Here is a 21,897-nt window from a genome sequence, read left to right as displayed (position 1 = left end):
TTCTTTTGCAGCAAGCTTTAGTTCCTGAAGACAGTGATGATGAAGATGATGATGAAGTGTTTGGTTTCATTAGCCTTTTTAATTTGACTGAAAGACAGGTAATGTGTAAAAGTTAAATGTTAAGGCATCCATCTTGTAAGCCTCTTGCTGTGCTATTGTGTAAGCAGGAACATTAGAACACAGTAGTCTAAGATGCTAGCATAGTAAAAATCTTGGGGGAGTTCAGAATGACTTGTACATTTTAACACATCTTCCTGTATGCTACACAACTAGACGGGGGATCCATTTCTGCTTTCAGAAGTTTTTTTTTTTAATAACAGCTCCTTCTCTGTGCGCGGACATTTAAAAACACTTTAAGTATTTTTATTTGCATAGTATGTTTTTCTTTTTGATAAATCATCTTAAAATAGTGAACCACATCAGTAAGCAGTCCTGTTAGTGAAAAGTAATTTATGTGGACTTTTGGCTGACATAGAGAAAGATGACTTGTTGTATGTTAGCAAAAACAGGCACTGGCTCTGTTTAACTTTGCAGTATTAAGTTATTGCAAAAAAAGTACTAGGTTGGTTTAATTTGACAGTGTCAGGAACCTGGAAGATGTGATGTTATAGTCCTGTTTTACCCTAAATCTTTCCTCCCAACAGTACTGAACATTAATGTAAGAAGACCTGCAGGTGTGTAGCTACAGAAATACATATGACAATGCATACAAAGCATTTTCACTGAATTGGTCTCTGTTGTTGATATCATCGTAGATTTATTAATATATTAAACTTTCAGCCTAACAGCATGCAGGCAGACTGGCATATCCAGGGTAGCACATATCTGTACTCTGTAAGAGTGCTTGACCGTTGATTTAAAGGGATGTGCTTTTGTATTACCTTGATTCCCAAGAACACTTGTAACTTTGTGTTGCAGGGCCTTAACAGAAAATAACCATACTTCATGATGCAGATGTGTGTGTCTGTGGGTGTGTCTGTTGCACCTTTGGTGAATGACGTGTCTAATTTTCCTCAGTCTCCCACCATCCAAACTTATAGTGATATAATTTTCATGAACTGTTAGTTATCATATTGAAAAGGATGTTGTACTGATGTGTGAATGTACTTGTCACAGTAGTTGCTTATTCATCAGTTTTTAGCCACTGCTATTCTTGTTTTTAAAGAACCTTTCCTGTCGCATTGCCACTGGTTTGGAGAATGTACTCCATACCTCAAATTCTGTCTGTCTTACTATGTAACATGCACTCTATACTAAGGAGTGCAAACCATGTAGTTAGATTGTGTACTGTTCAGCGTAAGGTAATTATCTGGTACTTTGTACATTGTTAAACTTGAGGCAGGCCTTATAGGAATTTAAAGTGGCCAGTGAGTACTGTCTGCTTCAAGATTGGCCTCTTCTGGATATCAGCCTTGCTGGTACTAAACCCACCATTGGAATACCCAATGCAGGGGTGTCTGTTATTGGTTCCCCAGATCCTGACCTTCTCCCAGGTTTCATAACATCAACATTGGTCCAGAGCTTCCATCTTCTGCCACAAATGCAGAAGTTTCAGCTGTCTGGGATTTCACTGTATGTGATGTCAGGACTGCTAATTGCCCCATTATGTCACCTTTACCCCAGGCACTGTCTGATCTGGAAGGAAAGATGTTCACATCTGTCCCTTATCAAGCATCAGTTATGCAACAACATAGGCAGAAGACTCTCTTGAGTCCTGTCCCAAATTCTAGTAGTACGAGGACTATATCCTTATCAGGATTGGAGGTACATGACCCCCAAAAAACAAGACTGAAGGCATAGCTCTTCTTTGCTCATCGTGTTTCACTGTTGCAGTCATTACAGTTGGATTATCCTGCTGGCAGGCTACCCGCAGTTGGCCTGAATTCCAAAGTCTAGGTCCGGCGTCGGTTGCTGTCGCATCTTCCCTGACATCAGTGCGCCAGGGGTATAAGAGATGCAGCCAACGGCATTTTCTTCAGTCTTTCTTGCCGCGCGGTGCCCGAAGCAAAAGCAGTTCGCAAGTGACGGTCGGCCGACTCCTGAGATTTTCATGTTCGAATTTCAGATCCAAAGTCTTCATTAAAAGCTAAGTACCCCGTTGGGGAAACTTTTTTCTTGCTCCAGACCGATGTCAGAAAAAGTTAATAATTGTATTTCTTGTGGGAAGCAAATACCTCATAAGGACTTTCATTCCTATTGTATTCCTTGCCTAGGCCCTGACCCCGACGTTGCTAATTGTCGGTTCTGTGCTAGATTTAACCAACGCACTATTAAGCGTCGGTACGATTTTGCATTTCACTATTTTGGCAGAAGATTTCATTATATGATGTCGTCTGATAGCCATCCGATGACCGCAATTCATAAGAAATGCAAAGAAAAAGTAAAGGACAAGCATCCGTGGTCCAAAACTGACGGCGAGGCTTCTTCTAAACCAGTCGCCGGTTCTCAGTGAGGTGCTTTCGCAGCCCCTGATGCCCGCTACTTTAGAGTTTCAGGCCACTACCGATTCCCACGTGGAGCCAACTAGGCCGCTGGATACTCAAGGTATTGGAACCTCGGAAACTATTCCCTCAGATGGGTCCGGAGCCGCTGAGCAGGCATCAGCTTCTGAGGGTGATGTTCATTGTGTTACGCTGCTGCAGTCATCACACTTGGGTTATCCTGTCGTCAGGCGGTCCCACAGTCGGCCTGAATTCCAAAGTCTTCGTCCGGCGTCGGTTGCTGTCGCTTTTTCCCTGACGTCAGTGCGCCAGGGGTATGCAAGAGGCATCCAACGCCATTTTCTTCAGTCTTTCTTGCCGCGCGGTGCCCGAAGCAGAAGCAGTTCGCAAGTGCCGGTCGGCCGACACCTGAGATTTTCGAATAGAGTTTCAGTCCGAAGTCTTCAAACTAAGTACCCCGTTGGGGAACCTTTTCTTGCCTCAGTCCGATGTCAGAAAAAGTTAACAATTGCATTTTTTGTGGGAAGCAAATACCTCATAAGGACTTTCACTCTTATTGTATACCTTGCCTAGGCCCAGACCACGACGTCACTGGTTGTCGGTTTTGTGCTAGGTTCAATAAGCGAACTATAAAGCAGCGCTTTGATTTTGCACGACACTACTTCGGTAGGAAATTTAATTTACACTATGCCGTTGGAGCAACCGACTACCGGCATGCACAGAAAATGCAAAGATAAAGACAGGCAGCCTAGATCCAAGCCAGACTCCGAGGCCTCGGCTGGGCCGGTCGCCAGTTCTCAGGTTTTCAGTGAGGCACCTACGCAGCCCCTGGCTACCGCAGAATTGGAACCCCAGACCGCTTCGGATTCTCTAGCAGAGAACTCTAGGCCAACGCAGCCATTTTCCTTAGGCCCTACCGACGATATTGCAGAAGGAGAAGCTGGTGCTCTAGAAACACCTTCGGTTTCAGAAGGTGTCTTCAGACTGACTACTCTCACCATAAAATCTTATGCTAAGATTAAGACTCCTCTAAAACCAAAAAAGACTGCACTTCAGTCTCCAGTTCAAGGCCCCATGCCTTAGAAACAGATGCTTAAAATGGCTGACGATTTGATTTCTTTAATCAGGGGTTCCCAACCCCCCCCCCCGACAAAAGGCCTAGACAAGAGGAGGATTATGCCTCCTCTGATCAAGTGTCTATTTCCTCAGGCTCCTCTGAGGAACAGGATTACTCCTTTCCCCCTTATGAGGATTCTAATGCTGAAGATTCCATTCCCTCAGCTTCTCCCCCTGAAGACTATTCCTTTGGGGAAACCTTACATACCATGAAGGAACATTTCCACTGGGAAGGTCAGGACTACTCTGACTCAAAGAAAAGGCTCCGAGAGTTTCTTTTACTCCCCCAGCACAGACCACATGCTATCCCCCCCAGTTTTAGACATTGTGGATCATGTTTACTTAGAATCTAGTCTAAATCCAGATTCTCTGCCTTCTGCTCCAGCCAAACCAGATAGATACTATAGAGTGCCTGACTCGCACAAATTCCTTTACAAAAGCCCTGTTGCTGATCCAGAGACAATATTCCAGGGTCCCAAAGGGGCTAAGGCTTCTATGGCTAAAAATCCTGTACCCTCTGAAAGGGACTCCAGAGCACTAGATAGGTGGGGGAAGAAGGTTTACACCTCCGCTACTCTAGCTATGAGAGCACTAAATTGTCAATTTCACATGCTTAAATACCAGCAATTCCTAATGTCTCAAATGATGAACACACACCCTCAAAAGTCTGAATTCAAGGAAATGCAAGATCTGTTCCATGCAGCCGAACAGATGGGCAAACATACTTTACAATGTGGATTTAATTCTTTGGAAGCTTCCTGTAGAGCAGCTGTTACTGGGTTTGTTATACGTAGGCATGCTTGGTAAAGGAACAAACTCTGCCTGATCATGTTAAAGCAAAGTTACTAGATGCACCCTTACAGCAGGATGTCTTATTTGGGGTTAAAGCAGAAGAGGTTTTAAAGAAAATGGAGGATAAGGCAAAATCTATGCAGACGGTCAAAGATTTCTTACAGGTACAGCCCCTACGCTTCAGCAGAAATTGGCCAACAAAAATTGGTCCTTTCCAGCTTCTGACAGACCACAGAGGGGTAAATACAGGCACCCAAGGGGCAGAGGACAAGCACAAATCCCTTTCAAACCTCACCAATGGGGCACTGCAGCACAGAAGGGAGGAGAAGACAGGTCCCAAACTACTAGAAGGCAAACACAATGACTTAAACCTCAAACTGCTGAGCAAAACTCTCTTGGCAGCTCTCTTTGGAGGAAAATTAGCACTTTTTGCAGACAACTGGCGCATCGTCACAAAGGACAAATAGGTCCTAGACATTATCTCACAAGGATACAGATTCCATTTCCACACCTTGCCAAGGATAAAAAGGAATGCCAAACCTGCCACAAAATCAATGGGCAGAGGCACAAAAACAAATTACAGCTCTCATGGACATGAGAGCCATTTAACTGGTACCTACACAGGAGCAAGGCCAAGGATTTTACTCAAGGCTCTTCCTAGTCCCCAGAAAGGACAATACTTGGAGACCCATTCTGGACCTTTCAATTTTAAACACCTTCTTGCAAGTACCCAAATTCAAGATGCTAACATTACAGCAGCTTCTTCCCATGTTGGGCAAGAAAGCTTGGCTAGTAACGTTGGACCTCAAGGAGGCATACCTGCATGTCCCTATCAGACAAAATTTGCAGAAGATACCTCTGTTTCATTGCAGGTTCAACCCATTACCAATTCTCTGCACTGCCCTTTGGCTTATTTACTGTGCCCAGGGTCTTCACAGAATGCCTGGCACCAGTAATTGCATACTGCAGACAAAGAGGAATTGAAATATACCCATACCTGGATGACTGCCTCATCCATGCAGAAAGCAAGGACATTCTCTTACAACATCTGGCTTTTGTAAAACACCTTCTAAGTTGCCTAGGGTACACAGTAAACGAAAAGAAATCAAAACTAGTGCCTTCACAAAATATGACATTCCTAGGTGCCAGCTTGAATACAACGGCCCAGATGGCTTATTTGACGCCAGACAAACAACTACAACTAACTAAATACTTCAAAACAATGGCAACAAAGACCCATCTCCCTGCAAGAAAAATTCTGCAGGCCTTGAGCTTCATGGCATCTTGCATACTACTAATACCATTTGCAAAACTGCATATGAGGAAATTACAATGGTACCTAAAAAGTGTATGGACTCAACACAGCCACAGCTTGGAAACAATGATACCTCTCATTCCCTGCCTTCAACAGGAGTTTCTGTGGTGGTCACAGGCATGTCACCTCAACAAGGGTCAGCCTTTCACCTTACCCCCAGCCAGGCAAACTATGACAACAGATGCATCGGACTATGCCGGGGGGCACACATGGCAGGACGGTGCGTTCAAGGCATATGGACTGCAGATCAAAGGAATCTGCACATCAATCAAAAAGAAATGCTAGCTGTACAGAATGCCCCGACAGCCTTCAAGGACCTCTTACATCCAGGACAGCTTGTAATAGAACAGACAACACCACAGTAATGTGGTACATAAACAAACAAGGGGGTACACACTCCTACCCTCTATGCAGGCAAGCAATGACCTTGTGGAACACAGCACTGGCTTACCAAGTTAAATTACAAGCTCAATTCCTGCCAGGAAAAAAGAACACATTGGCAGACGACCTAAGCAGAAACATCATGGATCCCCACGAGTGGAAACTGGATCCACAAGTATTTGCAATGATAACTCAGAAATGGGGGCACCCAGACATAGACCTGTTTGCCAGCCCCCAAAACTATCCGCTAACAAAATTTTGCACAAGGACATTTCACCATCAAGCTTGGAAAGTGGACGCACTCTCATTCAGTTAGAAAATGCTGACAGCATATGCCTTCCCTCCATTGCCCCTTCTCACAAAGGTGCTGCTGAAAGTCAGGATAGAGAGACCCCGAATGATACTCATTGCCCCAGACTGGCCATGCCAGCACTGGTACCCACTATTAAGGAATATGGCCCAGGGCCCACCATGGATTTTACCACAAATTACTCATCTGCTCACACAGCAAGACAGTCAAATTCTACACAGCCAGCTCAAAATCTTAAATTTGGCTGCATAGCAACTCACCTAAGCAACCAGCCAGCTCCTCTTTCACAAGCTATTATGGATGTTATTCTGGAGGCCAGGAGGCCCAGCACCAGGAAACCCTACTCGGACAAATGGAAAAGGTTTTGTGCCTGGAACCAGGCTAAAGGCCAAAATACCCTTCAGCCGGACATACCTCAGATTCTACAATATTTAACTGAGATGTTACACAAAGGGCTTTCTTTTTCATCTATTAAAATCCACACCTCTGCTATTTCAGCTCACTACAACACGGATCCTCCCTTATTTTCACATCCACTTCTAAGGCAGTTTCTCAGAGGGGCCAAAAACATTAGGCCTCCCAGGAGAGCACCAACACCAACTTGGGACTTCAATTTTGTTCTGGAAAAACTTACGCTACCTCCTTTTGAGCCAGCTTTCTCAGCTGACTTAAAGTTTATATCATGGAAGACTGCCCTGCTGCTAGCAATTACTTCAGCCAGAACAGTCTCAGAGCTTCAGGCACTAATGGCAGTAAAGCCTTTCCTAATTTTTCATCAAGACAGAGTTTCTCTATGAACTAACCCCACCTTTATGCCTAAGGTAGTATCCAGTGTGGCTCTAAATCAAACCATCCATTTACCCACCTTCTTTCCAAATCCACAGAACAAAGGAGAAAGACTCCTGCATTCCATGGACAAGGCAGCTACGTTACTACTTGGATAAAACTAAGGTTTTCCGAAAATCTGACCAGCTTTTTGTATCCTATCTCAAAACAAACCATTTCCAAATGGATAGGACATTGCATATGTTTTTGCTACACCCACCATGGAAAACCAGTTCCTGCTAGCATAAGGCCCCACTCTACCAGGGCAGCAGCTACATCTACAGCCTTCCTCAGGGGGGTGCCAACCAAGGATATTCTGGAAGCTGCAACTTGGAGTTCAGTACACACCTTCACCAAACACTATCACTTACCACTTTACTCTAAGACTAGAGCTGGCTTCGCCACTGCAGTTTTGCAGGACCTTCTAGCCTCCTCTAAACCTGTTTGACTCCACCTCTCATCCTTAGCTTTGGGATTCTACCTAAGTGTGATGACTGCAGCAGGGTAACACGATGAACATAGTACAGTTTTGTACCTACCATAAATGTAGATGTTTGAGTGTATACCCTGCTGCAGTCCCTCCCTCCATCCCCTCTGACCTAACTAAAACCTTTCAATACCTTAAAATCTGATACAACCTTTGTGGTGTATTTGCTTATAGCTGGAGGGATGTTTTGTTTGTGCTAAACTTTTATTATTGGTACTATCTACTGACCACCTTTTGGGGGGGGGGGGGCACCTGACATCTGGGGCAAGAAAAACTGAAGAAAATGGCGTTGGATGCCTCTTATATACCCCTGGTGCACTGACGTCCGGGAAGAAGCGACAGCAACCGACACTGGACCAAGACTTTGGAATTCAGGCCGACTGTGGGTTCACCTGATGACAGGATAACCCAAGTGTGATGACTGCAGCAGGGTATACACTCGAACATCTACATTTATGGTAGATACAAAACTGTACTTTTTCAGGCCTACACAATTAATTATATGTAAAAACGACTTCAGCTTCAAAGGCAAAGACTAAAGCACCTTTAAAGACAAAGAAACAAGTACAGCAGCCACATGGACAGGCTTCCATGCCTAAAAAACAGATGCTCAAAATGTCCGAAGACCTAATTACTTTGATCAGGGCTTCCCATCCCCCTCCTGATAAGAGGCCTTGGCAAGAGACAGAATATGAATCTTCAGATCAGGTTTCCATTTAATCTGATTCCTCTTCTGATCAGGAATACTCTCTTCCTCCCTATGAGGATTCTGATGCTGAAGAATCTATCCCTTCAGCCTCTGCTCCTGAGGATTACACTTGGGGAAACTCTGCATACCATGAGGGAGCATTTCCACTGGGAGAGCCTAAATTATTCGGAATCTAAGTAAAGGCTCAAAGACTTCCATTTTCTTCCTCAGCACAGGCCCCTTGCTATTCCTCCTGTGTTAGACATTGTAGATGATGTTTTTTCAGAGTCCAGTCTGACTCCTGACTCCCTGCCTCCGGCTCCTGTTAAGCCGGACAGATACTACAGGGTTCCTGATTCACATAAATTTCTTTTTAAAAACCCTGCTGCTGACCCAGAAACTATCTCTCAGGGTCCCAAAGGGGTCAAGGCTTCCACTGCAAAAAACCCTACCCCCTCTGACAGGGATTCTAGGGCACTGGACAGATGGGGAAAAAAGATTTACACTTCTGCAACCTTGGCTATAAGGTTTAAATTGTCAGTTTCATATGCTTAAATATCAGCAATATATTATGTCACTGCTTAAACAGAAAATGTTGATAAAGTCTGAATGTGCAGAAAACAAAGAAATGCAGGATTTGTTGCATGCAGCTGAACAAGTTGGAAAACATACTTTGCAATGTGGTTTTGATTCTTTGGAGGCCTCCTGCAGGGCCGCTGTTATGGGTTCTGTCATCAGGAGGCATGCTTGGTAAGGAACAGAATTTGCCTGATCATGTTAAAGCAAAATTACTAGATGCTCCATTACAGCATGATACTTTGTTTGGTGTTAAAGTAGAGGAGGTGTTGAAGAAAATGGAGGACAAAGCAAAATCTGTGCAAACAGTCAAGGATTTCTTACAGGTACAGCCTCCAAGATTTAGCAGACACTGGCCTACAAAGAATTGGTCCTTTCCAGTGTCAGACAGACCACAAAGGGGCAGATACAGACGCCCTAGAGGCAGATCCCAGCCCCAAGGCACATACAGGTCTAAACAATGGGGCGCTTCTACCTCCAAAAGCGGAGAAGACAAATTACAGCCATACAGAAAACAGTCCCAATGACTTCCCCCTACCTGCACCAAGCACTTATCTAATGGCAGCACCTTTAGGGGGAAAACTTTTTCATGAAAATTGGCACATAATAACCCAGGACAAATGGGTCTTGAACATGGTGTCACAAGGCTCGAAGTTTCACTTTGATACCCTGCCAAGGGCACACAGTTTACCAGACCTGCCAAAAAATCAATGGGCAGAGGCACAAAAGCAAGTTTCATCCCTCATGGACATGAGGGCCATTCAGCAAGTACCAGAGCAAGAGCAGGGACAAGGATTTTACTCGACTGTTCTTGGTGCCCAGAAAGGACAAAGCCTGGAGACCAGTACTGGACCTATCAATTCTAAACACGTATCTGGATATTCCAAAATTCAAAATGTTGACTCTGCAGCAGCTTCTGCCCATGTTGGGCAAGAAAGCTTGGCTTGTGACCTTAGACCTAAAAGAGGCATACCTACATGTCCCAATCAGACAGTCATGCAGAAGATACCTCAGATTCATAGCTGGCTCAATGCACTACCAATTCTCTGCACTGCCCTTTGGCTTATCTACTACGCCCAGGGTCTTCACAAAATGCCTGGCTCCAGTAATTGCGTTCTGCAGACAGAGGAATACAAATATATCCTTACTTGGGTGACTGCCTCGTTCAAGCAGAGAACAATGACGTTCTACTACAGCATCTGGCATTTGTAAAAAGATTACTAACATGCCTAGGGTACACAGTAAACAAAGAGAAATCAAAACTAGTACCCTCTCAAGAGATAATATTCCTGGGTGCAAGCTGAAATACAACTGCCCAGATGGTTTATCTCATGCCAGACAAACAAAGGCAACTGACTACTTATTTCAAACTGTTGGCAACAAAGGCCCAGTTATCTGCAAGAAAAATTCTGCAGGCTTTGGGCTTCATGGCATCCTGCATTCTGCTAATTCCATATGCAAGACTGCATATGAGGAAACTTCAATAGTATCTAAAAAGTGTTTGGACTCAACATTGCCACAGCCTGGAAACAATATTTACCCTTATTCTCTGCCTGCAACAGGAGTTTTGATGGTGGGCAAAGGCCTGTCACCACAACAAGGGGCAGCCATTCACTTTACCCACAGCCAGGCAGACATTAACAGATGCATCAGATTATGCTTGGGGTGACTACATGGCAGGAAAATGTATTCAGGGCACATGGTCCGTAAGCCAAATGCATCTACATATCAAGCAAAAAGAGATGCTAGCTGTTCAGAATGCCCTGACAACCTTCAAGGATCAACTTCATCCGGGACAACTACTGATAAAGATGGACAATACTACAGTCATGTGTTACATAAACAAGCAGGGAGGAACTCATTCCTATCCCCTTTGCAGACCAACCATGACTTTGTGGGACACAGCATTGACTTACCAAGTACATCTGCAGGCACAATTCCTGCCAGGAAAGATAAATACTCTGGTAGACGAACTAAGCAGGAACCTCATGGATCCCCACAAGTGGAAATTGGATCCGCAAGTCTTCAACATGATAACAAGGAAAGGGGATGCCCGGACATAGATCTATTTGCCTCCCCTCACAACTGCCAACTACAGACATTCTGCACAAGGACTTATCACAAGCAAGCAAGCATGGAAAGTGGATGCTCTATCTTTCAGCTGGAAAAACTTATCCTGGACATTACCTCAAATTCCTCACTTACTGTCCCAACAAAACAATCGGATCCTGGACAGCCAACTCAAGACCTTAAATCTGGCAGCATGGCCGATAATGTAGTCATTCAAAACACCCCTCTTTCTAAAGCAGTGATGGATGTTATTTTGGAGGCCAGGAGGCCTAGTACCAGAAAATCTTATGCAGAAAAATGGAAGAGATTCTGTGCTTGGAACCAGGTACAAGGAATTGACACGATTGTACCAAATATTCCTCAGATTTTGCAATACTTAACTGAGATGCTGGACAAAGGCCTATCCTTTTCATCTATTAAGATTCATGCCTCTGCCATTTCAGCTCATTACAATACAGACCCACCTATTTTTTTCTCATCCTTTACTAAGGCAGTACTTCAGAGGAGCCAAAAACTTAAGGCCTCCAAGGAGATCACCAGTAACTGCATGGGACCTCAATTATGTCTTGGAAAAACTCACCCTGCCTCCTTTTGAGCCAGCCGCAACAGCTGACATTAAATTTTTATCTTGGAAAACAGTTCTGCTCCTAGCAATAACCTCTGCAAGACAAGTCTCAGAGCTACAGGCACTCATGGCTGTGGAACCTTTTATCATTTTCCATCCAGATAGGGTTTCTCTGAGGACAAACCCGACATTTATGCCTAAAGTAGTGTCCAGTGTGGCCCTTAACCAAACTATTCACTTGCCCACCTTTTATCCAAACCCACAGAATAAGGGTGAGAGACTTCTGCATTCTTTGGACATACAGAGACAGCTGCACTTCTACTTGGACAGAACCAAAGCTTTCAGAAAGACTGAGCAATTACTAGTGGCATATGCTGCAGGATCACAAGGAACGGCTATCTCAAAGTAGACTATTTCAAAGTGGATAGGCCACTGCATTAGTTTCTGTTATTCACAACATGGCAAATCAGTGCCTAAGGGCATTAGGCCACATTCAACCAGAGCAGCAGCCACTTCAGCAGCCTTCCTCAGAGGAGTACCAACCAAAGACATTTTGGAGGCTGCAACCTGGAGTTCAGTGCACACTTTTACAAAGCACTGTCACTTACCACTCTACTCTAAATCTAGGGCAGGCTTTGCCACTCCAGTTCTGCAGGGCCTTATAGCCACTCCTATTCCTATTTAGCTCCAGCCTCCCAACTTTAGCTTTGGGATTCAACCCAATTGTAATGACTGCAACAGTGAAACACGATGAACATAGTACAGCTGTGTACCTACCATAAATGTAGATGTTCAAGTGTATTCACTGTTGCAGTCCAGGTTACCCACCCACCATCCCCCTTATCTTTGCTGGAACTTATGTGTACTTCTCTATTCTATACAACCTAAGTGGTGTATTTGCTTGTAGATGAAGGAATATCTTACTTTGGTGCATGCATGCTTTATTGACCTATTTTTAGCCTACCCTTTTGGGGACACCTGACATCTGGGGCAAGAAAAACTGAAGAAAATGTCGTCGGCTGCATCTTTTATACCCCCTGGCGCACTGACGTCAGGGAAGCGGCGACAGCAACTGACGCCAGACCTAGACTTTGGAATTCAGGCAGACTGCAGGTAGCCTGCCAGCAGGATAACCCAATTGTAATGACTGCAACAGTGAATACATTCTAACATCTACATTTATGGTAGGGACACAACTGTACTGTATTCATACTTGGCATTTTTCCCCTGGATCTAGGCGAGGGATCTTCTTTGCTACTCTGTCCTAATGATTTAACTTGAACACATGCAGAACACTAATGTCAATATTTGCTGCATCATGTGTGCTGTGCTGGTTCTGTGGGCTGCCTTGTCTGATTAAAACATGGTATTTGAAAGCAGACAATATACAACACTTGTATCAATTTAAATTAATCATGCTACTGAACTTGTGGTATTCCCTGCCCTGATGAGCATTTTTAAATGTGTGAAAGTTATTTTAACTGAAATAAGATGGGTAGAAGGTTGTTTTATTTTTTTTTTTCATTTGAAAAAAATTTGACTTTTTTTTTTTTTTTTTTTTGCTTTAACTCCAAGCTCCAAATAGCTGTTCTCCATTTAATGACGCATTATTAACAGATTGTTGGCAGTTGACGAGAGAACAGGATAGATATGCAAGATGACTTGCCTTCCCCTCAATGACATCTTTAATAGCTATAGGTCCCATTATTAGAACTACAGTGTGGTTCTCCACTCACTCACACCTTTGAGAAAGTAGGGCTTAGAAATGGGGGCATCCTAACATGATTGCTGTAGTACCCTCTAAAGAGAACTGAATTAATCACTTAAAGCAGGTAGCAGTTTGAATGGAGAATCCATGCCCAGATCAGACTAGCAGCAGTGACTAGAGAGAGATATTTCAGGCCTCTGTAACATTAAGAGGCTGTTCTTCCACAGTAACAGTGGATGTGCTAAATTACTAGACTTCTTGTGTGTACTTAGCAGGATTTGTTTGAGAAGGTAATCATTTGAAATGTTAGGACCCACTAGAGCAAGTCCCGAAATGCTGAAACTGGAAGGCCAAAAGAAGGAAATTACATATACTAAGTCAGAGATGGCATTTCTTGAACTATTCCCTTTTCTCAGAGGTATGGTAATCTTTGAGTCGGTGTATAGAAATTCAAGGGTTGGGGAATGCAGGGGGGTTTGAGAGTCGCTATTCTTCAGGTTTTCACTCTCTTCTTTCTGTTTTTCTGTACTTGGCATTTTGCGTGCCAACATTTCAATAGGGAATCACTTGAGAACGCTAGTGAAGGTGCTGAGGCTGTGCCCAACTCATGATTAAAAAAAAAAAAAAAAAACTGCCAGGGTATGGAGATCCATAACTTCAACCACCAGCTCACTGTGCAAATGGCTTGTGCCATAGCTGCAACAAGCCTTTCAGCACAAGTTTGTTTTGTTGTTTTGCAATCCCGGCTGTGATGGGCAACCTTCACCTAAATAACTTTTTATGGAATTCCTTGTCAAGGGGTTGTTTCTGTTTGAGCACAAGATGCGTGAACATCTGAAAATTTTAAAGGACAAGGGCTAGTCCCTCCCTGCTGTAGACGTATCTCTCCATTCACCTTATAAGAAATTTAGCAGTTTCCAACAACAGAGCAACTGTCCCAAGGGCTTTGCGGTACCAGTCTGGATCATGGATTTTGATATTGAGATCCTTGGTGAAATCAGAAAAAGTGAGCTATTGTGTAGCACTTCTTGCTCCTCAAATTGACAGTCTCCCAGTCATGAAGGAAGGTAGAGGATGACTGTTGCTGCACCAGGTCTAAATCTGCGCTCTGGTGGCTGTTCCTTGAAATTCTGTTTCCCTGCACCCCTCATTTCTGTTAGACAGTCTTCCTGCAAAAATGAGCAGCCTCCTTACAAAAGAGCAGTCCAGGAGTAGCATACATCACCTGAAATCTCTCAGAAACCAGAAGCATCCATCACTCCCTATTCATTGTGAGTCAGAAGAATGCAGGGGATATGAAACCTGCACTGGAACTCAAAAGCCACAAGTCCATTTCCAAGGGGAAAGTCTACTTATCCATCATTCAGTGTCTTTCGCTTCTTCTGATTTAGGAGACTTGGTTTGCTGTTTGGATCTCCAGGAAGCTTACTTGCATATAACTATCATGAGGCAGGACCCATAGATTTTTATGCTTACATGATGTAGGTGCCTATCACTATGAGTTCCATGAGTTCTTTATTAAAAGCTTGCAATCCAAATTGCTTGCAATTTACAAGATCGAGCTGAAATACTCTGGACTTGTAAGCTTGGAACAAAACTTGTATATACACACACACACACACACACACACACACACACACACACACACACACACACACCTCCCACCTCCCACCACATCACTTACTGCATATATATTCCAAATCCTAGATTGCAGAACAGTGGGAAAAGCAGTTTTAGGCTTACAAGATTAAACATTTAAGTTTGACCTTGTAAGTTCTGAGCATTTTGGATTTCAAGCTTCTCAGGTAGAACTGTTCCAAGCCCTACACATCTTTCAGCCCTTCATCACTAGTTCATACCAGTATTTTAATACTTGGATGATTTCTATAAACAGTCTGTAAAGAAGCCTTTAATGCAGGGTTATTTTTTTTCTTTTAAGGATAGAGACTTAATTCAAACAAAATACGTACAATGTGACATTTGTAGTTGGTTAAAAATAAAGAACCATATCAATACATCCAATCTCAAGTCTGAAATGGATGTGAGCAAACATTTAAAGAACAGTTTAAACCCACAACACAGTTGTTGTTGTCTTTCAGCTTTTCCCAGTTAGGGGTCACCACAGCCCACAACACAGTTGTTGTTGTCTTTCGGCTTTTCCCAGTTAGGGGTCGCCACAGCGGAGCTCCGGTACACTAATGATTGGCAGTAGATTTTGACAAATGCCGAGGTGCCATCTCGACGTTCATGCTTCAACGAAGGCACGCCCTTTTACGTATGTCTTTCGAATGCCCACCCAACCGCGGGGAGGACATGCAGACTCCACACAGAAGGCACTCCCTCCACTCCAGCCGTGAATCGAACGGGAGAACCTCTTGCTGTGAGGCAACAACAGTACCGCTGTAAACCCATAACACAGTAAAGCTATTAATTTAAAAATATTTTGATGCTGAGACAAACACACTGTTGTTTTAAGAGTGTTGGACTAAGTGTCCTTTTTACTAATGTGATCATTAAGACTGGGGGGGATGGGTTGGCTAGCTTGTAGAGTTAGCCTCCAGCTCATTGTCCACATCTCCAGCCCTGAATCTTAATTCCTTTGATGTTCTTCGTGTTTCACCATTGCAGTCATCACCTGTGGGTTATCCCTGCTGTGGTAGCCCTCGGCCGGACCGAATACCAGAGTCGATGTTTTTCTGTGTCGGCTGCTGTCACTTGCTGACTGACATCAGTGCTATAAAGCAAGGCAGCTGACGTCATTGCCCCATTCTTTCTTGCCGTGGAGCCCATAGCAGAAGCAGTTCACAATTGTGCCGGTCGGTCGCTACCAGAGTTTTGAATTGCAGCTGAAAATGTCTAAAGCTAAGTACCCCGTTGGGGATCCTTTTTTCTTGCATTAACCGATGTCTGAAAAATTAACAGTTGTCTCGCTTGTGGAAAGCACATCCCACACCGAGACTTCCATTCATATTGCATCACTTTGTTTAGGCCCAGATCATGACGATCTCCCATTTTTGGTTCTGTGCCATCTTTAACGTGAGAACTATTCGTCGTAGAGCTATATTGTAGCCAGGTATTTTCATCTTCCGTCCTCGCATTCCGAAATGACGTCCGGCCAACAATCCAATAGACATTCTGAAAAAACAGAGAGATAGAGACAGACCACTCAAGACTAAACATTCCGACAACACTACCGCTGAGCAGGTAGTCAGTTCTCCAGAATTCAGTGAGGTGGTTTTGCAGCCCCTGATGACCGATCTGACACTTTCACAGGCCTCTACCCAGATCCTTTCGGAGTCCGATATGCTGCAGAAGTCTTCTTCATCTTTGAACCTTTGGTTGTCTGTGCCTCGGTTGGGTCCAGTGCCACGACTCTGGCACCACCTTCCGAGGAGGTTACTCGCACTACCAAATCTAGGAAAAAAAATGACAGCTTCTCATCCGACTATCATTTCTCTCAGACCGATGGATACTCTCCAGCCTAGAAGCAAGGCTACTCCTAGGGAATCTACTTCTAGCCACCATCTTTCTCCTGCTCCACCACCCTACGCTCATATGCTTAAAATAGCAGAGGATCTTATCTCCCTTATCAGGGGTAGTCAGGCCACAACTTCTAAAAGAAAAAGAGACCCTTCTCCTGAAAATACTGACAGAACAGGATTTTGAGGAATCTGATTATACAGATTTTGAAGAAGAAGAACAACAACCTCTGACTGCTTGTGAGGATTCAGATGCAGAGGAATCCATTCCTTCTGCCTCCCCACCAGAAGATCTTTCCTTTGGGGAAACCCTTCACACCCGCAGGGAATATTTCCACTGGGAATCCCAGGACTTCCCTCAGATTAAGAAAGACTAAGAGAGTTTCTAGACCAGCCTCTGCACAGACCCTTGGCCATCCTCCCTGTCTTAGAGGTGGTGGATGATGTCTTCCATGAATCCAGCTTAGCTTCTGACGCCCTCCCACATGCTCCCAGTAAACCTGACCGGTATTGCAGAGTACCAGATTCTCACAAACACCTGTACAGAAATCCTGCTGCAGACCCAGAAGTCATTACATAAGGACCAGAAGGAGCTATGGCCAGTTCTGCAAAGAACCCTGTTCCTTCTGACAAGGATTCCAGAGCTCTGGACAGATGGGGTAAAAAAAGTATACACCTCTGCAATCTTAGCTATCAGAGGACTAACTCAGTTTCACATGTTAAAATATCAGCAGTACACTTTAGAACTATTAAAACAAAAGATTTCATCCTTTCCTAATGTGCCAATTCGAAAGAGTTAGCAGATTTACTGCACTCTAGTTGTCAAGTGGCAAAGCAATCATTACAGTGTGGATATGATGCCCTAGAAACCTCAAGCAGGGCAGCAGTGTCAAGATCTGTCATTAGGAGGCATGCATGGTTGAAGGAACAACCTCTCCCTGATCATGTCAAATCTAAATTAATTGATGCAGTCTTGGATAAGGACCGCTTGTTTGGAGTAAAAGCAGAAGAGGTGCTTAAAAAGATGGAAGACAAAGCAAAATCTATGTAAACCGTAAAAGATTTCTTTCAGGTACAACCTCCTAGGTTTAGCAGGAATTTTCCTTTTAAATACTGATCCTTTCCTGCACCTAGCAGACAGCGGAAAGGTAAGCCCCACAGGGACAGACCACCCAGGCTCCTATCCCAGGGACAGCAGAGAACCAAACAGTGGACCACTTCCGCTCCAAAGTCAGGGAGTTCTAAGCCATCCCTCTATGGCAAGAACTCTCAATGACTCCCTTTCCCCCCTCTGCCCTCTTGTCACTCACAAAAATTAGGAGGAAGGCTCTTCCTCTGCAAAGAAAATTGGCTTTGGGTAACAAAGGACCAGTGGGTCTTAAAGATAATTTTTCAGGGATACAAATTTTCCCTATTCCAAGGGGGTACCCAGACTTGGCTCCAAATCAGTGGGCAGAGGCATTGAAACATGTCCAAACTCTAATATCCCAAGGGGCAGTAGAACCTGTCTCCTCAGATCAAAAAGGCCAAGGCTTTTAGTCCGGACTATTCCTTGTTCCCAGGAAAGAGGGCACCCGGCACCCCATCCTGGATCTAGCCATCCTGAACACCTCCCTTATGGTTCCCACATTCAAATTGGTAACTCTGCAGTAACTAAATAAAACCAAGACTCTTTCCACAAAGGGCAAACGTCCAGTCTGGTGGACCCCAGCCATTAACAAACTTTACAATAAGAGGAGAAAGCTATTACATGATAGAACAAAATCCATAAAAGGGAAGTCACCCCTGATCATTATTAGTAAAAAAATACGAGCACTCATAAAATCAACTAAGGCCAATTTTGAGAGAAAAATTGCCATGGATTCAAAGGACATCATAAGGCCTTTTTCAGCTATGTTAGGAACCTGGGTGGAAACTCCCAGATATGCTCAGAATTAGTCCAAAATGATACAAAAATCACTGAACCCACAGACATTGCCAACATACTGGCATACAGATTCAGTGCAAACTTCACCCCCCTCTCCCCCTCAAAGGAGAGATAACTATCCCAGCGGAGTGTAGCCTCCCAGACATCTCAAATGCACAGGTGAAAGCTGCTCTCTCTAAAGCTAAAAACACAGCATCAATGGGACCGGATGGTGTCCCCGGCTGTGTGCTACACGAGCTAAATGAGGAATTAAACCCGCACATAAGGCAGCTGTTTAATCTCAGCCTTACCACAGGATACGTGCCCAAGGAGTGGCGTACGGCAACTGTGGTCCCACTCCACAAAGGCGGTGCCTCTACGGACCCTGGTAATTACCGCCCCATAAGCTTAACAAGTCTAGTCTGCAAAGCTATGGAGAGGATCATAATGGAGCTCATAAACAAAGATGTAGGGGACTTGCAGACATTGGACCCGACCCAGTTTGGCTTCGTCAAGGGCAGATCATGCCTTTTGAACTTGGTCGACTTCTTTAAAACAGTCACCAAGGCCATTGATGAGGGAAAGGCAGTCCATACAGCCTACCTTGACCTTGCAAAGGCTTTTGACACAATACCCCACTCGGGTATTGTAGAAAAACTTACCAGCTTAAATGTAAGCCCATATGTCACAAGATGGGTTGCAAACTGGCTTAAGGACAGAACCCACAGGGTTAGAGTTGCTGGCGCTATGTCAGACTCCAAGCCGGTCACAAGTGGTGTCCCACAGGGCTCGGTCCTTGGCCCCCTATTGTTCGGCATCTACTTCTCAGAAGTACAGGCCAACATGGGAGGACTTTGGCTGACAAAGTTTGCAGATGACTGCAAACTGGGCACCATAGTAGAAAGTGCATCGGACACGGATATCCTTCAGAAGGGACTCACGGAAACAGATAGCTGGTGCCAGAGCCATGGCCTGAAGTTAAACGCCAAAAAATGTATAGTCATACCCTTCGGGAAAAACAAGGTAACCCCAAGCTACCATATAGGTGGCAATCCACTAAGCACAGAAGAGGTTATCCGGGACCTGGGGACCCAGGTTGACAGTGGCCTTTCTTTTGACACTCACGTTGCTAAAGTGGTTAGAAAGACCTTCTACATTGCCCACCTGATCATGAAGGGATTCACATCCAGATCTAGTGAGGTCATTGTTCCCCTGTACTCTTCACTTATCAGACCAATGATCGAGTACAATGCCCCCATTCGGGATGTACCTCACCCGACATCTGCAGCAATTGGAGAGACCCCAAAAGTTCCTCACCAAAAAGATAAAGGGACTCCAAAATCTGTCCTATGCCGCCAGATTGAAGAAACTCCAGCTCTAGTAAGTCGCATACCGTCTGCTCAGAGGTGACATGTGCCTGACATACAAGGCCATGTCCAACCCGGAATTAATGGACATGCTCCACCTCAAAAAATCCAAATCCACCAAAACCACTAGAGCAAGTGACTTAAACCTTAGCACGGATATAAATAGGACGTGCTGGAGGGATAGATTTATCACTCAGAGACTCCCTATGCTGTGGAATAAAATCCCGGTCCATGTGAGGCAGAGCACCTCGCTGGCTCTGTTCAAGAGAAATCTTGACCTGTGGATGGGAGATCATAGGTTTACCCCGGGAATCATCTCTGTGTCACTGCTGGACAGAGGCACAACAAACTAATGGGTACAGTATTTTTCATATAATGGGTGGCGTAAGCCACAAAACTTTGGGCTAGGCTTATAAATGCCTTAGGGCAGATAGCCTAGTATAAACCTATGAACCTATGAACTGTTGCCTATGCTGACAAAAAATGCCTGGTTAGTTACCATAGATCTAAAAGATGCCCATCTCCACATCCCCATAAGGGAATCCTGCAGGAAATTCCTTTGCTTCAGAGCAGGCTCACAACACTTTCAGTTCTCTGCGCTAACCTTTGGCTTATCTACTGCTCCCAGGGTATTCACCAAATGCTTAGTCCTGGCCATAGCATTTTGCAGACAGAAAAGTATACAGATTTACCCTCATCTGGACGACTGCCTCATTCAGGCAGAGTGCAAAGAGGAGCTACTCAAGGACCTCATCTTTGTCAAAACTCTCCTAACCTCCTTAGGGTACACCATCAATGAGAAGAAATCCAAGCAAACACCCTCCAGAAGATCATTTTCTTGGGAGCACTGCTGGACACAGCATCCCAAATGGCCTTCCTATCCCCAGAAAAACAGAGCTTCCTGCCTCTCTACTTTACCCAGCTGGCTTCCAGAAGTCACCTCACTGCGAGGAAGTTCCTGCAGTCTTTGGGGTACATGGCATCTTGCATCCTTCTAATCCTTCTTGCCAAGCTTCACATAAGAAAACTTTAGTGGTATCTAAAGAACCTTTGGTGTCAGCACTTTCAACCTCTAGAGACCTCCCTCCATCTGATCCCCTGTATAAGGTCCAAGTTTTTGTGATGGGCAGGGGCCTGCGCCAACAACAAGGGTCTTCCCTTCACCCTGCCGGGTAGACTGTTACCACTGATGCCTCCGACATTGCTTGGGGCGCCCACCTAGAAGGCAGGTGCACCCAAGGTCTTTGGGATGCCTAGCACCTTCCCTTACACATCAACCAGAAGGAAATGGTGGCATTTCTAAAGGCTCTGACATCCTTCAAACCCTTTCTCAGACCAGGGGTTCTCCTTATCAAAACAGACAACACCACAGTAATGTGGTACATCAACAAGCAGGGAGGGACCCAGTCTTACCCTCTGTGCAGGCTAGCCATGAACCTCTGGCTGACAGCGTCTTCCATGAGATTACACTTAATAGCCCAACACCTACCAGGGATCAACAACACCCTGGCTGACCACTTAAGTAGGAACACACTGGACTCCCACGAATGGCAGCTCCACAGAAAAATCTTTGTACAGATCACCCAGGAGTGGGGGACTGGAGGTGGATCTCTTTGCTTCCCATCTCAATTATCAGCTGAAAAAATTCTGTACCAGGGAGTATCACCACCTAGCGTGGAAGGTGGATGCCTTGACTTTCCCCTGGGAACACCCTCTTTATGTACGCATTCCCTCCTCTGCCTCTTATTCCCAAGGTACTGATCAAAATAAGGGAGAAGAGACCAAAGGTCATCTTCATTGCTCCAGATTGGCCCAGATAACATTGGTACCTTTTACTGTGCAGCCTGACATTACAGCCTCCCAGGCAGCTT

The 21,897-nt window shown here is 44.6% G+C and overlaps 1 protein-coding gene across 2 annotated transcripts in view; it reads left to right on the top strand.

Annotated features, from left to right (window-relative positions):
* Window positions 1-21,897, top strand: part of LOC122789021 (BRCA2 and CDKN1A interacting protein) — a 216,208-nt gene that overhangs the window by 100,885 nt on the left and 93,426 nt on the right. The window contains exon 4 of one of the 2 annotated variants that reach the window (XM_044056184.1): window positions 12-98. The exons of the other annotated variant lie outside the window; for it this stretch is intronic. Within the exon in view, the coding sequence (XP_043912119.1) occupies window positions 12-98 (87 nt within the window). The remainder of the gene's footprint in view (window positions 1-11; window positions 99-21,897) is intronic. 2 annotated transcript variants of the gene reach the window in all.

This window comes from Protopterus annectens, chromosome 14.part0, assembly GCF_019279795.1.
Source record: "Protopterus annectens isolate FY-2018-M chromosome 14.part0, PAN1.0, whole genome shotgun sequence".
NCBI lineage: Eukaryota > Metazoa > Chordata > Ceratodontiformes > Protopteridae > Protopterus > Protopterus annectens.
Note: the sequence above shows the minus strand (reverse complement) of the source record. Positions and strands in the feature narration are given on the sequence as shown.